The sequence below is a fragment of the Cetorhinus maximus genome, chromosome 15 (assembly GCF_964194155.1).
Source record: "Cetorhinus maximus chromosome 15, sCetMax3.hap1.1, whole genome shotgun sequence".
Lineage (NCBI taxonomy): Eukaryota > Metazoa > Chordata > Chondrichthyes > Lamniformes > Cetorhinidae > Cetorhinus > Cetorhinus maximus.
Window position 1 is genome coordinate 35,922,382 of NC_135893.1, and position 19,212 is coordinate 35,941,593.

The window sequence follows — 19,212 nt, forward strand, 5'->3', positions numbered from 1 at the left end:
TTGAAGAAATGTTTAAAGATTTCGTATGCGAAAGGGGAAGTCTTTCCATGTCTACAGAGTGGAGCAGGTAAATGTATTAAAATTTTAAGAGACACAGGGGCTAGTCAATCCTTAATGTTATGGGATAGTGATATTTGTTGTTCTAAGGGAGTATTGTAGGAAAAGGTGATAATAAGTGGGATTCATGGAGACGCTAAATCTATTCCATTATAGAAGGTAAATTTAAAGAGTAAGTGGAAAACAAGTGAGGTGATTGTTGGAGTAGTGGAACAATTGCCCATTGTAGCGGTTCAATTTATTTTAGGTAATGATATAGCTGGGTCACGGAAGTGGGTGATGCCTACATTAGTTGAGCAACCTGTGGCGGAGCATTCAATAGAGGTGTGGCAGAAAGCGCATCCGGGATTGCTTCCAGATTGTGTAGTAACGAGATCACAGATTGACAGGTTGAAACAGGAAGAAGAGGAAGTTAAAAGGCAGGGAAGAGGTGTTGAAGTTCAATTAGCTGATGCTATCTTTGATAAGATTGTTCAGGGAGAGAGAATGGAAGAGAATGAAGCTAAAATATTTATTTCAGTTCAGTTGGTAAGGCTAGAACAAAAGGATCCACAAATAAAACAGTTATATCAGACAGCTTACTCAGAAACAGAGGCCAAATGTATTCCAGAATGTTGTTACTTTAAAGGTAATATGTTAATGAAGAATTGGTGACCGTATCAAATTTCAGCAGATGAAAAATGGGTGGAAATGCATCAGATTGTTATACTATCTAGATATAGAAATTAGATTGTTGTGACATGGTAGATAATGTGTGCCAGGCTGACCAAATCCACAAGGGAAACTATCGCGCTATCACAATGGTTTTGCGATTTGCATTTAGCACAAGATGTGTGCATTGAATTCAGAGGTAATAAGTCCTCCAAGACCTTTAGAGATTTTAATAATTAAATTAAAATAATTATTAACAAAATATAAAATATTTCAAGCACATACATAAGACTACAAATTACTTACTACTATAATAACTCCTAAAATTTCTAATTAGCCTAACGTCCAGTTACACTTCCTTTAAGGCAACGACCCAAAATAGATTTTAGATTTAAAACAAACTCAGCAAGTTAACACAATACCTTGGACAGTGGAATTCCAAATGGTTTTTGCCCAACTTCAGTTTCTTTGGATAGCAGACTCATGCACAAATGCTGGAAGCTTCATTAAGGCTATTTCACACACTCCTGTCAGATCTTACATGGCCTTATGACACATATCCTTTCATTCTCCTTTATATGTGTTTCTCTCTTTTTAATATGTAAATGATATAATTCCAAATGTCTTTGAAACTGTATCTTCCTTATAATATAAAAACTTACATGTTGCCACTATATATTGTCAGTAACCTTTGGGGAAAATAAAAACATTCCTTAGCCTTGCTGATCTAGCTTGTTGTAAACAGACTAAGATCCATTTGAAATCCAAATATCCCTTCATTTATCTAAAAATGCAAATTCCCTTCACACCTTAGATGCTAAGCCAGCATCCATGTTTACTCATTAGCATTTCTTTTGATGATTTAAAGCTTGCAGTCTACTTGACTCCAAATGTAATTAAAATCACAAACAGACCCAACTATACTTACTCCCATAAACCTACTTCACAATAAACCAGAAACATATTATGCAAATTATTATACTTACATCACAGACACTGAGAGCACCTCATGAAATTCCAATTGGGGGTTATTTAGAAATTAAAAAAACATAGGCGAAAATACAAAAACATTTCTATTGGTCTGGATTTCATAGAGATGTAGTCAAATTCTGTAGAATATGTCACACTTGTCAGGTGACAGTGAAACCACAAGCAGTGATTAAGCTGACACCAATTCCAATTCAAGCATTTGAGTAAACTTTTACTAGGGTCGTGGTTGATTGTGTATTGCTGACAATAATGAATGTGTCTACAAGGTTTCCTGAAGCAATACCTTTGTGAAATATTAGAACAAAGAGAACTGTGGAAGAGTTGACTAGATTTTTTACAAAATATAGTTTGCCAAAAGGAATACAATCAGATCAATGTTCAAATTTCATGTCACAACTATTTGAGGACGTAATGAAACAGTTTGGGGATAGAACAGTTTAAAATCAACAACTTACCATCCTGAATCACAAGAGGCTTTGAAAAGATGGCACCAAATTTTAAAAACCACGATGAGGGTTTATAGTCAAGACTATCCACAAGATTGGGATGGGGAATTACCATTCTTGTTATTTGTTATTAGGGATGCTCCTAATGCATAGGCTGGTTTTAGTCTTTTTGAATTAGTCTATTGTCATGAGGTAAGGGGAGCACTGAAATTGATTCATGGTGGGTCAAAATTTGGAAACTACTCTCCTGGATTATGTATCAAACTTCAGAGAAAGATTGAACAGTGCATGTGAGTTAGCTAGGGAACATTTAAAGATATCACAGCAAGTGATGAAAACGAGGCAGGTAGGAGAGCCACAGCTTGTAATTTTATTGCTGGGGGAAAAGTGGTACTTTCGTTTCCAGTACTGGGTGAATCATTAAAGGCAAGGTTTAGTGGGTCTTATAGGATTGAATAGAACCTGAGTGAAGTAAATTATTTAATAAATACTCCAGATAGAAGGAAGAAGCTGAGGGTGTGTCAAGTAAATATGCTTAAAAAGTACTATGGCAGGGAAGAGGACCAAAAGGAGATATTAGTAGTAATAGATGAGGAGAAAGAGGTAGAAATGAAGGATTCTGAAATTAAGTTTCCTCTAATGAAATTGGATAATGAGGGGGTACTTAAAAATTTAAATGTAATATTGAGTTACCTTCGTGACAAGTGTCAAATTGATTTGGAAAAGCCATTGCAATCACACAAAGCTATTTGTGAGAATAAGCTGGGGAGGGCAAATTTAGCTACACATGAAGTAAGAGTAGGGAATTCATTTTCAGTAAGGCAACATCCTTATAAATTAAGTCCAGCAAAGTTATCACAAGTACAGAAAGAAATTGAACTCATGCTTCTAAATGACATCATTGAGTCTAGTTGCAGTAGCTGGAGTTCGCCTATTGTGATGGTATTGAAACCGGATGAAACATAAAGACTGTGTATGGATTATTGAAAGGTGACTGCAGTGATAAAAGTAGATTCATATCCAATACCATGGTTGGAGGATTGTATTGAGAAAGTGGGGCAATCAAAATTTATCACAAAGATTGACTTGCTGAGAGGATGTTGGCAAGTACCGTTATCGGAGAGAGCGAAGGAGATATCGGCTTTTGTAATGCTAGATGGACTTTATCAGTTTAAAGTCATGCCATTTGATATGAAATATACACCAGCAACATTTCAAAGACTGACAAAGTAATTGCATGACTGAGCAATTAGGCTGTTTATATTGACGACTTGATAGTTTTCAGTCAAACGTGGGAGGAGCATTTATAACATCTGGAAGAATTATTTAATTGACTTCAAGAAGCTAATTTTGTGATGAACTTGGCTAAAAGTGAATTTGCAAAAGTGCAGGTTACATATCTAGGCCATACCATTGGACATGGTAAGGTGGCTCCTCGAGATATGAAAGTCAAAGCCATGGTGGATTTCCCCGGGGCCTACGTCAAAACGAGAAGTTTTGAGATTTCTGGGCATGATTGTGTTTTACCGGAAATTTGTACCAAATTTTAACAGTGTTGTTGCTCCATTGACTGAACTATTAAAAAAGAACAAGAAGTTTCAATGGACAGAGGACTGTCAGAAAGCATTTGACAGTTTGAAAACTGTACTAACTACGACACCATGTTTTGGCAGTACCTACTTATGCCAAGCAATTTAAATTGGCTGTTGATGCAAGTGATGTAGGCACTGGGGCTGTACTGTTGCAAGAAGATGAAACTGGAATTGAGAAACCAATAGGGTATTTTTCATGAAAGTTGAATGTACAACAGAAAAGATATTCAATGATTGAAAAGGGGACTCTGGGTCTGGTGTTAGCGTTGCAGCATTTCAAGGTTTATGTTGCAAACAATTTGTCAGAAACAATTGTTCATATGGACCACAATCCTTTAAAATTTCTGGACAAATTTTGACACCAAAATACAGGCTGTCCAGGTGGAGTTCATTATATGACCATTTAATTTACAGATTATACATGTGGCTGGACGAGAAAATCTAATTGTAGATGCATTGTCAAGAGCTTAAAGCTCAAAGGGAAATTGGACATTTAAAACCTGGACACTGGGCTAAAATGACCTCTGTTAATACCAAGGATTTGTATATATATTGTTTAAGGGAGTGGAGCAGGTGGACAGAGGGCCAGCGATAGGTGGGGAAAAAGGAGAAATTGACAAAAATGTCATGAATTAAAGGACAAAGGGAGTTTTAATGGTAGTGGTAATGGCTAAAAAAGGTGCTGATAGTGGAAAAGGTAAGAAAGCAGAATGTGATAATAGCAGAGCAAGGGCCAGCACTCTGGAAAAGAAAACATGAACAAGTAACAAATGGCCCTTTTGGGGATGGGGGGGTGGGGGGCAGTGGTAGGGAAAAACAGGATAGAAAATGGGATAGAATGGGGGATAAAAAAGAGGATAAAAACATAGATAAATGAATTTTTAAAAAATGAATGTAGAAAAAAGGGGGTAAAAAGGGGTGAAGATAGAGGAATGAGTTCATGGACTGAAGTTGTTGAACTCAATGTTAAGTTGGAAAAGGCTGTACAGTGATAAAAACAAAAAACTACTGCGGATGCTGGAAATCCAAAACAAAAACAGAATTACCTAGAAAAACTCAGCAGGTCTGGCAGCATCGGCGGAGAAGAAAAGAGTTGACGTTTCGAGTCCTCATGACCCTTCAGCAGAACTGAGTAAAATTAGGAGAAGGGTGAAATATAAGCTGGTTTAAGGTGGGGGGGAGAGAAGTGGGGGGAGCGGTGGTAGTAGGGACAAGCAAGCAGTGATAGGAGCAGATAATCAAAAGATGTCACAGACAAAGGAACAAAGACGTGTTAAAGGTGGTGATATTATCGAAGAGAATGTGCTAATTAAGAATGGATGGCAGGACACTCAAGGTACCGCTCTAGTGGGGGTGGGGTGGAAAGACTGACAGGGCATTACAGATTTAAAAATAATGGAAATAGGTGGGAATATTGAATTCAACAACTTTAGATCTTGAACTCCCTCCCCCATCCCCACCCCCTTTCTGTTTCTTCCCCCTCCCTTTTGTTTTTTACAATAATTTATATAGATTTTTCTTTTCCCACCTATTTCCATTATTTTTAAATCTGTAATGCCTTGTCAGTCTTTCCACCTCACCCCAACTAGAGCTGTACCTTGAGTGTCCTGCCATCCATTCTTAATTAGCACATTCTCTTAGATAATATCACCACCTTTAACACATCTTTGTTCCTTTGTCTGTGACATCTTTTGATTATCTGCTCCTATCACTGCTTGCTTGTCCCTACTACCACCCCCCCCTCCCAACTTCTCTCCCCCCACCTTAAACCAGCTTATATTTCACCCCTCTCCTAACTTTACTCAGTTCTGCTGAAGGGTCATGAGGACTCGAAACGTCAACTCTTTTCTTCTCCGCCGATGCTGCCAGACCTGCTGAGTTTTTCCAGGTAATTCTGTTTTTGTAAAGGCTGTACAGTGCCTGGTTGGGCTTCACTGGAACATTTCAGCAGGTCAAGGATGGACATGAGAGCAGGATGGTGTGTTGAAATGGCAAGTGACAGGAAGGTCTGGGTAATGCTTGCAGACAGACCAGAAGTGTTCCACAAAGCGGTCACCCAGTATGCGTTTGGTCTCCCCATTGTAGAGGAGACCACATTGGGAACAGCGAATGCAGTAGACCAAATTGAAGGAGGTGCAAGTTAAGTGCTGCTTGACCTGAAAGCAGTGTTTGGGGCCTTAGACGGTGAGGAGGTAAAGGGGCAGGTGTTGCACCTTCTGAGATCACATGGGAAGGTGCCACGGGAAGGGGATGAGGTGTTGGACACCCTAGTCATTGGTTGTCATTGACCAGAAATTCAAATGAACCAGTTACATAAATACCGTAGGTAGTAAAGCAACTCAGAGCTGGATAATCCTGTGGTGAGTGGCTCACCTTCTGACTGAGGGCAAAAAATTATGGAAATATAAAAAAAAGAAACTCACTGGGCAATGAACAATTCTAAACCCATTATTATTACAATCACCCAAACACCACGCTACTTTGGCTCACTGCCCAATTCTGTCTGTAATATGCCAAGTTGAATGAGCAGAAAGGAAAACAATCATACAACAACTAGCTTCTTATTAAGTTTGAAGCTCAATATTAACTGAGCTTACATATATGGATATGTGGGTCTCTGTTGGATGGTTTGGTTCTACCCCTATATATATGGGAAATGCAGGTAATCATAAATAATATGAATTGGAGAGAAATAGTTAATAATCGTGAAAATCCAATTACATTTACAAGAGTGGGACATTTACATATTAATGGAATACTTTGCAGTATATAACATTCATACTATATGAAACTTTGCAGAAAAAGAGTCAAACAACTGGAGTGACCCTATAACTCTGCATCCCCTATTCCCCACCATGGGCTCTGGAATTATAAACAGTCATGTTGTCAAGGGTGTGCTCGGTGTTGGGGAGGAAACATCATCCAACGGTCCCATAATCGATCACTATCCAATGATCCTCTTTCAGAAAGTGAACAGGTGTGGGTGTTAAGGCAGGTTCAATTGGCTGCCAGCATTCACTGTCACAATGAGGTGTCAGCTGTGGCTCAGTTCATAGCACCCTCGCCTTTGAATCAGAGGGTTGTGGGTTCATGTCCCACTCCCAGAAACCAAGAACCGTGATTGTACTCGAAAGAGTTGCAATCTGTGACTGTTGATAACTCGAAAGAGTTTCACTGTCATGATATGTTGACTGAAGTGCTGGATGGCAATTGCGCCCACGGAACTAGACACATGGCAAACTAGGAGAAACTTAGGGAGGAGGTAGCCTGTTCTTTCTCGAGCCAATGTGAACTGCAGTTGCACAACGTATTTTAGACAATAATTTAATTGGTAAGATTACTTTTGGCATTTGCTACTTTATTTTAAGCATCTTAGATTAATTTTCCCTTTTTTATTATATTAGTGGTGAGCTGAAAAGGGTACTGTGTTACTGGCTCATCAGATGATACCTATTGGTCAATTAATACAGGGTCATTGGCCTGTTGCTCACTTAGTGCCAAGCATTAATCTGCATTACACTGTGTGTAAATTGTTCCCGCAATGGTTTTGTGATGTAACCTCCTCCCAAATTCCTGCTCCTCTGGCTGCTGCTTTACCTCCACCAGCGGATAGGCGATCTCGTTGTACAGTTGCTCCGTGGTGCTTTCTATGTAATATACACCGTCGAAAGTAAACTGTTTGGGCGGCTCTCCGAGGACCCCAGGTTTCTGGATGAAGCACTGGCCGCGGGCAGCGTCCATAGACACCACCACCTTACAGTTCAGGTCCTTCTCGCGGCTATTACTAGGTCTACAGCGGACCACCACCCTCACCATCTCCAGGGCCATCCCCCGCCCGTTGCACACGTTACTTTTCTTTATTAACGGCCCTCCCTTACAGACCCCCCATTTCGCCGATTCTCCACCATTCCCGGGACCGGGATCCGGCAGCCCAAGCGTCGGTTGCCCCGGCAACAGCCCAGGTCTTCTGACGATCCCAGCTTCCGGTGGGCTGCGTGCCACTTCCGTTTTCGCTGCTTGCCAACTGTTGCCATGGAGACGGAGCAGCAGGACCATCAATTAGAGAGTCCAATGATGCTCTTTCTTCATTAGATATCCAGAGAGTTTAGCTTTGTAAAATCTGTGTTTAAAGATGAGTACAAAATGTGAGTAATTTATCTCATGGCAACACTGGGCAAATCCCCACTGGAATAACCTTGGTTAGCCAAGGCCCCCAGCCATGCTGTAGGTACTGTGGTAGCATTGTATATGTGTTTTTCAGTCCTTTGCAGAGTTTTACTTGGAGCTGGTGTACTTGGTCACTCCCTATGTCCGTTCCGACACGGTGTGCTTGGCCAGTTCCCTGGGCAGAAGCACGCGCACGGCGGTCTGGATCTCCAAGGAGATGATGGTGCTGCATTTGTTGTAATGGGCCAGGCAGGAAGCCTTACCTGCAATGTGCTTGAAAGTATCGTTCACGACCGAGTTCATGATGCTCATGGCTTTGGAGGAGATGCCAGTGTCGGGGTGAACCTGCTTCATCACTTTGTAAATGTAGGTGGAGTAACTCTTCCTCGACCTTCGCCGCTTCTTCCTGTCCTTTGCTGACAGTTTCTTTAAGGTTTTCTTGGCTCCCTTCTTGGGAGCTGGTTCCTTCTCATCAACCATCTTCAGTTTCAGACACAGGAGCACCAAGACAAGCAATGGCACCTGCAAAACAGGGTCGATAAATCATTTCTGTTTGTATTGGGGGATGGCAGTGGCATAGTGGTAATGTCATTAGTAATCCAGAGGAGCAGGCTAATGCTCTGGGGACATGTTTAAATCCTACAACAGCAACTGGTGGAATTTAAATCTGGAATTAAAATGCTAGTCTTGGTAATTGTGTTGTTAATTGTTGTAAAAACTCACCTGGTTCACAAATGCCCTTTAGGGAAGGAAATCTGCCATCCTTGGAAAAACTCAGCAGGTCTGGCAGCATCGGCGGAGAAGAGCAAAGTTGACGTTTCGAGTCGTCACGACCCTTCAACAGAACTAAGTGGAAATAGGAAAGGTGAAATATAAGCTGGTTTAAGGCCGGGTGGTGGTGGTGAGAAGGGGTTGGGGGGTTGTTGGGACAAGCAAGCAGTGATAGGAGGAGATAACCAAAGGATGTCACAGACAAAAGAACAAAGAGTTGTTGAAGGTCTCCAACACCCCTTTGTTCCTTTGTCTGTGACATCTTTTGGTTATCTCCTCCTATCACTGCTTGCTTGTCCCAACAACCACCACCCCCCCCTCCCCGGCTTGTGCCAAAATGCTTGTGCCAAAAAGCTGTCTAGTCAAGACATAGTCAAGGCATAATTCACAGACTAGTCAAGCAACAGCCTGACAAAGTCATACTCACAAAATCATACCTTACAGACAACATCCCAGACACCACCATCACCAGAGGTGGCGGCACAGTGGTATACAGTCGGGTGGGAGTTGTCCTGGGAGTTTGCAACATCAACTCTGAAATGAGTCACATAGCATCAGGTCAAACATGGGCAAGAAAACCTCCTGCTGATTACCACCAGCTGCCTCTTCAGCACCTCCCTGTCCCGTCCTGCCCTCAGCTCATGAATCAGTACTCCTCCAGGTTGAACACCACTCGAAGGAAGCACTGAGGGTGCAAGGGCACGGAATGTACTCTGGGTGGGGGACGGCAAAGTCGATCACCAAGAGTGGCTCAGTAGCACCACTATTGACCGAGTTGGCTGAATTTGAAAGGGCTGCCATTTAGACTGGGTCTGCAGCAGGTGGTGAGGGAACCAACAAGAGGGAAAAACTTACTTGGCCTCGTCCTCATCTGTCGCAGATGCATCTGCCCATGGCAGCATTGTTAGGAGTGATCACCCTACAGTCCTTGAGGAGACAAAATCACAACCTCACATTGAGGAGACAGTCACGTCCTCATGCGGAGGATACCCTCATCATGTTGTGTGTCACTACCACCGTGCTAATTGGAATTGATTTCAAACAGATCTAGAAACTCAAAACTGGGTAACCATGAGACGCTATGGACAATCAGCAACAGCAAAATTGTACTCAACCACAATTTGTAACCTCATGGCCCTGCATATCCCCCACTCTACCTACTACCAAGCCAGGGGATCAACCCTGATTCAATGAAGAGTGCAGGAGGGCATACCAGGAGCAGCATGAGACATACCTAAAAATGAAGTGTCAACCTGGTGAAGCTACAACACAGGACTACTTGCACGTCAAGCAGCAAAAACAGCAAGTGATTGACAGAGCTAAGCAATCCCACAACCAACGGAACAGATCTAAGCTCTGCAGTCCTGCCACATCCAGCTGTGAATGGTGGTGGACAATTAAACAACGAACAGGAGAAGGGAGCTCCACAAACATCCACATCCTCAGTGATGGGGGACCACAGCACATCAGTGCAAAAACAAGGCTGAAGCATTTACAACAATCTTTAGCCACAGGTGCCAGGTGGATGATCCATCTCAGCCTCCTCCTGAAGTCCCCAGCATCACTGATGCCAGTCTTCAGTCAATTAGATTCACTCCACCTGATATAAAGAAATAGCTGAAGGCACTGGATACTGCAAAAGCTATGGGCCCTGCAACATTCCAGCAATAGTACTGAAGACTTGTGCTCCAGAACTTGCTGCGCCCTTAGCCACGCTGTTCCAGTACAGCTACAACACTGGCGACTACCTGGCAATGTGGAAAACTGCCCAGGTATGCCATGACAATAATAAGTAGGACAAATCCAACCCTGCCAATTACCACCCCCTCAGTCGCCTCTCGATTATCCAGGAAGTGATGGATGGGGTCATTGACAGGGCTATCAAGTGGCACTTACTCAGCAATAACCTGCTCACTCACGCTCAGTTTGGGTTCTGTCAGGGCCACTCAGCTCCTGACCTCATTACAGCTTTAGTCCAAACATGGATAGAAGAGCTGAACTCAAGGTGAATTGAGAGGTGATGTGACATCAAAGCAGCATTGGACCGAGTGTGGCATCAAAGAGCCCTAGCAAAACTGGAGTCAATGGGAAACGGGGAGAAAACTCTCCACTGGTGGGAGTTTTACCTAGCAGTAAGGAAGATGCTTGTGATTATTGGAGATCAATCATCTCAGTCCCAGGACTTAGCTGCGGGAGTTCCTCAGGGCAGTGACTTGGCCCCAACCATCTTCAGCTGCTTCATCAATGACCTTCCCTCCATCATAGGGTTAGAAGTAGGGATGTTCGCTGACGATTGCACAACGTTCAGCATCATTCACAACTTCTCAGATACTGAAGCAGTCCTTGCTCATATGCAGAAAGACCTGGACAACATTCAGTCTTGGGCTGATAAGCAGTAAATAACATTCACATCATACAAGTGCCAGGCAATGACCATCTCCAACAATAGAGAATCCAACCATCACCCCATGACATTCAATGGCCGAATCCCCCGCTATCAACATCCTGGGGGTTACCATTGACCAGAAACTGAACTGGACCAGCCATATATTTATACTGTGGCTACAAGAGCAGGTCAGAGGCTGGGAATTCTGTGGAGTGTAACTCAGCTCTTGACTCCGCAAAGTCTGTCCACCATCTACAAGGCACAAGTCAGGAGTGTGATGGAATACACCCCACTTGCCTGGATGAGTGCAGCTCCCACAACATTTAAGAAGCTTGACACCATCCAGGACTAAGCAGCCCGCTTGATTGGCATGCATGAATGTGTTATAAACTTCTAGGGCTTCTTCCCCTACTACGTGAAGAAAGTTGGAAGACTGTACCTGAGGGTCTTTTTTATAACTGGCCGTCGCTATGAGGTACAGCTTGAATCTTTGCTGGAACCTCCTCCAGTTTTTGGCAAGATTGCCCTCCAAACTGAGCTCTGTCAGTGGTTTCAGAATCTCCATTGTTGCATTTAGTTTACTTCTGACACTATGTCTTGTTTCTTATTTCTCTTTTTAATGATGCACACAGGCTGTCGAGATTGTAGCTGAGCTAACTTTATTGATAACACATCTTCCTGACATGAACACATATCTGCAGTGTCTGAACTCTATCAAGACAGGCTCCAACATGTGCTATCTGACCTTCAACCCCTAGGTCAGGTGACCCCTCTATATAGTACAGAGTACCACATAGTATCTAATACTGGAGTCCTCAACCACAATCAGCTATTATCATGACATTCTGTAGAGAGCCCCTTTCCTCCTCTCTCTCCTCTGTAGCCTTTTCTCTGTGAAAGTGCAGCCACGGTCTCCATACTTCAATCACCAAATCCTATTCCGTCCCTGATTTTAAGCAGCAGCTCTTCAAAATACCTCAAAAGATGCACACTGTACTTCCACTAAATTGTCTAAACAGAAGTCAAAAGTACCTCACTTTCAAATTGGTGGCTGAGCCTTTAAGTAGCACCAGTAGGGATCCATCAGGCTGCTGAACCCACTTTCAGCTGACAGTGATCAGCACTGCCTTACACTGTGCATGTGCAAACCAAGTTTGTTAAAAGAGCATCAGATCATCTGGAGCCGTCATGATAACATCTCTTCTGATGCTTCCGGAGCATGCATGGGACACTCTACCAGAAGCAACTGTGAATACATTTGGCACCATTGTAGGCTTTTGGGACTTCCATAGCACTGACACCAATAGTGCGACAGAGCCCAATTCCATACCCATGGAGTCTCAGCTTCCTCGTTCTGCCATTTTAGTAGAAGAATTAACTGAGAGGAACTTGAGATGAATGCATTGAGCATTTGTATTCTGTTATCTTACTGTGTAATTTTGGGGCTCTAATTATTAAATTTACTCAAGCATTTTTCAAAAATATAAATTCAGGTGCAATTATTTCAACAATTTGTAAATGAACCAGGATTTTCAGATCCGCAGTAAGCTTCGAATCTCCCTTGTATCACAGTCTGAGTGAGTTGTTCTATTTTATGCCAACATGTCCCATCCAAGGCAAATGTATCTTACTAACATTTTTGATTTAAAGCTGGAATCTACAGTTCTGAAAGAAAATGCTACTCATTATCTTTTGACAGGCCTAGGATAGAATGCTGACATCTATGCAACACCACTGAGTGGAGGAATAGATGTTCAGCTCTTCCCTTTGCGTTCACAATTTATGCTGGACAACTGTGAGAAGTCCTGCAAATAGGCCAGGCGGCTCCCCATTGTGGGACTGGGGGATGGGAGGCATAAATAAAGGAAATCAATGCCTATCAAGCCATTGTCCTAGCACCAGGTTCACTGGAAAGACCTGGGAGCTGGTCTTATTCCCATTGTCTCAACTGCAGGTGATTTGCTTGGCCAAGCAAGACTAAAATGGATTTGACTCATGCATCAATCTCAATACTCTCTTCACTCACTTCCAGAAAAAAATGTTAGGTGCTAAAAGTCACAGTTCACATGCTCTTTATTATGGATTTTCTGTAATGAATGGTATTAAAACATCAACAACTTAAAAAAATAAAAAAATACAGTTATAACACGAGAATGTACATTCAAAGTCAAAAAGCACAATATAGTAATTTAGATATACTAGTCAGATTTGTTTTGTTTCTGTGAGATGATAAGACAAAGAAATATAGTGAGAGTGAATTCGTCCACGAGAACCTGAATCTTTAAGACCACATTTTTAAAAATGCATAACTGGAACAATTTTATACTTACTTTGTATTCAACATTTGTATTTAGGTTAGGAATTATATGTAATACAAATGTACAGAACATAAACCAATTGCTTAATATCACATAATAAAAATGACCTTACATTACCATCATGATTTTAATGAAACAAAGGCAAACTTGTTAAGATTACTTATTGCCTTGTGCCAGCTTCACCCTATTTGAGAGTTTAACTGTAATACCATATGATTTCAAGATAATCATATTAAAATCAAACAAGGACATTTCTAATACAGTAATTAATTGGAATTTTTCACACCGACAGAAGCAGAAGAGATCATGGTTGGTGCCATAATCTGCGTCAAGCTGCAAAACAGTACCTCTACCTGCAAGGTAGGGATCAGAGATTTTTCAAATTCCACTGTGTATACAATCTTTAAGGACAACTGATTCTTGTTGTAAATATCCATGCTTGTTAAAGCTAGTCACCTGTAATAAATTTAAAGTCTTTTGAACTGTTTGTTCAATGGTTCAAAGCTATGTCTACATTGGTTAACAGTTACAATTTTTATTTAAACATGTGAGATTTAATACAGTACAATATTTGAGCAGTTTGCAAAGTACAATTAAAACATATATTACCCGTGATTAGCCTTTGGGTAGAAGTTGTGATCTGTTCCCCATATTCTTATATGCCCGTCTATAACTGTCTGGAGTACATCCTGGTTTTTCTACCTTGAAAAAATCCCAACTCACTAGGATATACTCCAAAAAACAAAACTGGAGAAATCTACTGAACCATTAACACAGCAAGTTCAGGTACAGGCCTTGGACCTTCCTTATCTGTTTTTTAGCCTAAGCGCAGGTTTTGTCAGTACTTATTTTCTGTTTTCATTTTTGATGATGTAACCCAGGACCTCACAGACAAAAGTTCTAACTGTATATGAAATCTAGTTTGTAACATCCTTTTCCTTGATACCAACAGATGAGAAATAAATCCACAGTAATAAACCTATAGACTAGCAATCTTATTATTAAACTGTAGTCTAGCAAAACTTGATGCTGAAAAGCAGTAAACAAATATTATATATGATTATATTTCAGCAATGTGCTAAAGTTTGCACATTCCCACAGAAAGCGATAAGGCTGTGGTCAGTTTTAAGTCTCACCCTGTTCTTTACCCCTCTCCTAGCAATAATAATTAATTTGTGCAATAACAAGGCCACTTAGGACACTACCTCTGTCTGAAGTCAGCTGACAATCCAAAGCGCATTTTTGCAGAACAGTAGCTTTAGAGAAAAGCCTACGGTGATTTAACTCTTGCATTGTCTAATCCCTCAAAACATTCTCATAAACCCATATCCTTTTGCACTGCCCCTTACATGAGTTCTATCTTTCACTTAACAATTATTCTTGCAAGGCTTGCAATACATTGCTGGCAGGTTTTAGTATTTTTGACAATATTTCCACAGAAAGGATTTGAAAATAAGTTATTTTTAATACTGGTTTTGAAAGCAATGTGCATTATCATGAATTATTTAAAAAGGCACTAGATGAAAGGTTATCCACATGCTAAATTGAGACTAAACAAGCAATTTGTTAGCGTGTATGGCTAATCAAAGGACACCTTAACTGCGTTTGAAAGCTCTGACCCTCTTTTTACATCGTCCTCTTCACAAACAAAGAGAAACAAGCACACATAAAGATGGGCTTTCTTTAGATAGAAAGGTAGTCAGGTTTGTTAACTGAGGAAATGAGATTAAAAATGCTGGAGGATGGAAGCTCTTATGGTAATTAAAAGCTTCGCATCAATGGGGGAGTGTTTCTATTTTGCAACATTATGCAAAGATAGTTGAACTATTCTATTCTAATCACAGCTGTTGGTCTGTATATTAATTTGCTGTGAAATAAAATAGAATGATTTGTATCAAACCTCAACTCACCAAATATTAGCTTGGTCTGCTTTTGAAGAGATTGAAGAAACCTTCATGCGGAAGACATGAATATCTTGTTTGAGTCACAAGATAATATTATTATTACAACTTCCGAGTCATGCAATTGTACAATGTGAGTCAACTCCCACAACAATCAGACTGTCAGGCCACTGCAGTAGTGTCTGATGTCACTGAACCTGTGATTCAAGTTTGTTGCATTTAATTTTCCTAAATCACAATGCACATCACAACTTGCAGCTAGTCTCTCGTTATGACCTGCAAGAAGCAACCTCTTCAGTTCATGGAAATTCCACTTCACTAATCTGAAGCGATCTGCCTGTCCTCGGGTTTGATTTGGATTGGGTCCAAGCCATAGCATTCTGTAGAATCTTGTTCTTCATAGCAGTGATTTACCCTTGAAACACTCAGACAACAAAAGAGACCATCTTCATTTGCTGTGTAATGATCTACCAAGGCTTTTATGCTGGGAAACATTAATGTGTTGAGTTGCTGGAAGAGAATAAATGCATATTAAAAATGTTAAAAGCTACCGTTAGAAAAAAGAGCATTTCATAATTTTTAAAGTTTTCGTAATCATACCTGCAGATAATATTTGCCTTCATCATTTTTACAGATCAGATAGTTTATCACGCCAAAAGGGGTCCGCATCATCAGTGTCCAGCACTGCAGGGGGCCAGGATTCACCCATAGTAAAAAAGCTCCCATAACATCATGCTTTAAAAGTGCTGTGGCGTAATCCCTTTACAAAATATAAAATATGTGAAATGGTTTACAGAATATCAGATGCTTGTGAAGAGAAGCCAGCAACTTGATCTTAACATTGTTAAAAGTTATGTTTTTTAAGCAGTCCATTTAATCATCCAGAGAATTAGACTGGAGGTGAGTATACAATGGGGTCCCTGAGAGATTGGCATTAGGACCATTGCTTTTCTTCAAAATATTAATAGCCTAGATTTGGGTGTAGGGGGCACAGTTTTAAAATGTGCAGCAGTCCATTTAATCGTCCAGAGAATTAGACTGGAGGTGAGTATACAATGGGGTCCCTGAGAGATTAGCATTAGGACCATTGCTTTTCTTCAAAATATTAATAGCCTAGATTTGGGTGTAGGGGGCACAATTTTAAAATGTGCAGATAACACAAAACTTGCAAGTATTGTGAACTGTGAGGAGGATAGTGATAGACTTCAAGAGGCTATTTGGGTGAGAAGAATGAGGAGAGGCAATATAAACTAAAGGGTACAATTCTAAAGGGATGCTGGAGCAGGGATACCTGGGGGTATATGTACAAAAGTCATTGAAGGTTGAGAAAGTGACTAAAAAGACATATGGGTTCATGGACTTTATAAACAGAGGCAGAGAGGACAGAAGCAAGGAGGTTATGGTGAACCTTTATAAAACACTGGTTTGGCCTCAAATGGAGTATTGTGACACTTCTGGGGGCAACACTTGAGGAAGAATGTGAAGGCTTTGGGGAGGTTTAGAAAAGATTTATAAAAATGGTTCCAGGGATGAGGGGCTTCAGTCATGTGTATAGACTGGAGACATTGAGGTTGTAATCCATAGAGAAGAGAAAGTTGAGAGGAGATTTGACAGAGGTGTTCAAAATCATGAGGGGTCTAGACAGATTAGATAGAGAGAAACTGTTCCCATTGACAGAAGGCTTGAGAACCAGATTTAAAGTAATTGACAAAAGTACCAATGGTAACATGTGAAAATGAGAAAATATCTTTTTCAGTGAGTGGTTAGGATCTGGAATGCACTCCCTGACAGTATAGTTGGGGGAAAATTCAGTAATGGTTTTCAAAAGGGAATTGGATAAGCACCTTAAGAGAAAACATTTGCAGGGCAATGGGAAAGAATGGGGAAGTGGGACTAACTAAATTGCTCTTGCAGCCAGCCAGCATGGATACGATGGGCCGAAGTGCCTCCTTCGGTGCTGTAGCAATTCTAATTCTGATAAAATAGCAAATTCTGTGATTTTAACGAATCTTAGAAAAAAAATTAACTGCTTGATAATTGCTGCCTAACAACCTCTCTGGCACTGAAGCAGAACAATTGTCCAGAATCATTATTCTGCCAAGTATCACACAAGATTTCAGCTACACAGATAGTGGCCTAGATTTTGCAAGAAAAATAACACTGAAGTTTGCAGCATTCACCATTATTTTGGTGTAAATCAGACAGCAACTTCCAGTGTTCACACATGCACAGATAAACATGGAAATCTGGACGTTGCTCTCTGACTTGCCCTTATCCTCCATAAGCTTTGCTCTAACGGTATCTCGCCAAGAGACTTGGCATTGATATCCATGTAAGGGCATTAAGTTGCAGTACTTATCCATTGGTTACCATTAAATGTGCCAGACAAAGTTGGAGTTTGTTCATACAAGTAAATGGGCGACATTAGCATTATAGTAATGAAACTGGACTAGTAATCCGGACCCCACACCAATGATCTGGAGGCACGAGTTCAAATTCCATCATGGCAGCTGGAGGAATTTAAACCCAATTAATTAATCTGGAACAAGAAACTAGTCTCAATCATAATTATTATTAAACTGCCAGATTGTTGTAAAAACCCACCTAGTTCACTAATGTCCTTCAGGGGAGATAGTTAGTCATCCTTGAGGCCTGGTCTGGACTACATGTGGCTCCACACCACATCAGTGTGGTTGGCTCTTAAATACCCTCTGAAATGGCCGAGCAAGCCAATCAGTTCTGGCCAACTCGCCAAGGCCTGCTCAAGGGGAATTAAGAATGGGCAGGCAATGCTGGCGTTCTGGTGATGCTCACATTACAAGAACAAATCTTAAGAAAAAAAATTAACAGATTGAAGAGTCTCAATTGCTGCCAAATGACCTCTCTGGCACTTGAGATTAACTTTTCTAGGATCTCATTCCTTCAAATTTGAATTATTGGTGGGGATGTTTTTTAAATAAAATTTAAAGACCTGTCCTTTGCCTCTTTTATGTCTCTCTCTTAATATCATCTTTATTTTCCTCTATTTTGTTTTCTGTACTTGATTTTATGTTGAGTTAAATATTTTAACTTTCAATCCCTGGTCTACACTCTGTGGGAGAGTATTTGTTTAAGTTGACTGGGATCCCACCTGCCAGTTGGCAAGCCAACGAGAGCCCCAAATCCTTTGGGGAAGGCCTGCCAAATTAAGTGCCAAACAGGCACTTAAATGGCCAGTGGCAGGTCCTCCCCAGGATTAAGGACATGGGGGGGGAGGGGGGCAGAAATCTGCCCATGAGAGCTGCTAGCCTCTGTTTTCCAGTGCAAGCAGCACCAATGTGAGCGTGGCAGCTGCTAGCAATGCACCCAGGGAGAGGCCTCGGGTTGCTGAGGGACCCAGCCACAGATGACTGAGGATGGGATAGGGGTCGCGGGACAGGGAGGAAGGGTATCGGCAACAAATACAAGATGGGGATGGCTCTCAGTCGGGCCCCCCTCCATTCCCACCCCCATACCAGGACCCTCAATCAGGCACTGAGTGCCTTTGAACGAGGGACACCCCTGGAAGCTTGCAAGCAATCCCAAAAGGGTTGCTTTTCAGGCTTCGTACATGGTCACTGCCCTGCCTGCTGCTGGTTAATACCAGCGGCGGAAGGAAGGGCAAGCCATCCAAGAGCCTTTCTGGCCCTGACAGAGGCGGGAAGCGGCGGGGTCTTCATCTGGCACACCCCCCCCGCCCCAGTTAAATGCCAAATTCGCCTTGGGGAGAGCATTAAATCTGTCCTTTCTCTCTCGGTGAGGATTCTTCAATCTTTTTGAATGCTTGCCCTGTTCACACAGATTCCTAATTCTCTGTGGAGGGCGCGGTGTTGTTTTAGACACCCAATGATGTTAAGTAGCCACTTAAAAGCCCATAAATAGCCAATGCCATTCATTTGCCTCTGACTGCAAAAT

The 19,212-nt window shown here is 41.5% G+C and overlaps 2 protein-coding genes across 7 annotated transcripts in view; both read right to left on the reverse strand.

The window, feature by feature from the left end:
- kif17 (kinesin family member 17) overlaps positions 1 to 7,722 on the reverse strand; it is a 102,865-nt gene extending 95,143 nt beyond the window's left edge. The window contains exon 1 of the mRNA XM_078558273.1: positions 7,334 to 7,722. Coding sequence (XP_078414399.1) covers positions 7,334 to 7,564 — 231 coding nt within the window. The 5' untranslated portion in view covers positions 7,565 to 7,722. The remainder of the gene's footprint in view (positions 1 to 7,333) is intronic.
- Positions 7,723 to 13,115: 5,393 nt separating this feature from the next.
- The window catches only part of sh2d5 (SH2 domain containing 5), a 95,243-nt gene continuing 89,146 nt past the window's right edge, over positions 13,116 to 19,212 (reverse strand). For 5 of the 6 annotated variants that reach the window (XM_078558230.1, XM_078558228.1, XM_078558231.1 and 2 more), the window contains 2 exons: positions 15,880 to 16,039; positions 13,116 to 15,789 (listed from right to left, as the gene is read on the reverse strand). In XM_078558230.1, coding sequence (XP_078414356.1) covers positions 15,598 to 15,789; positions 15,880 to 16,039 — 352 coding nt within the window. In that variant the 3' untranslated portion in view covers positions 13,116 to 15,597. The remainder of the gene's footprint in view (positions 15,790 to 15,879; positions 16,040 to 19,212) is intronic. The other variant, XR_013578911.1, reaches the window with a different exon arrangement.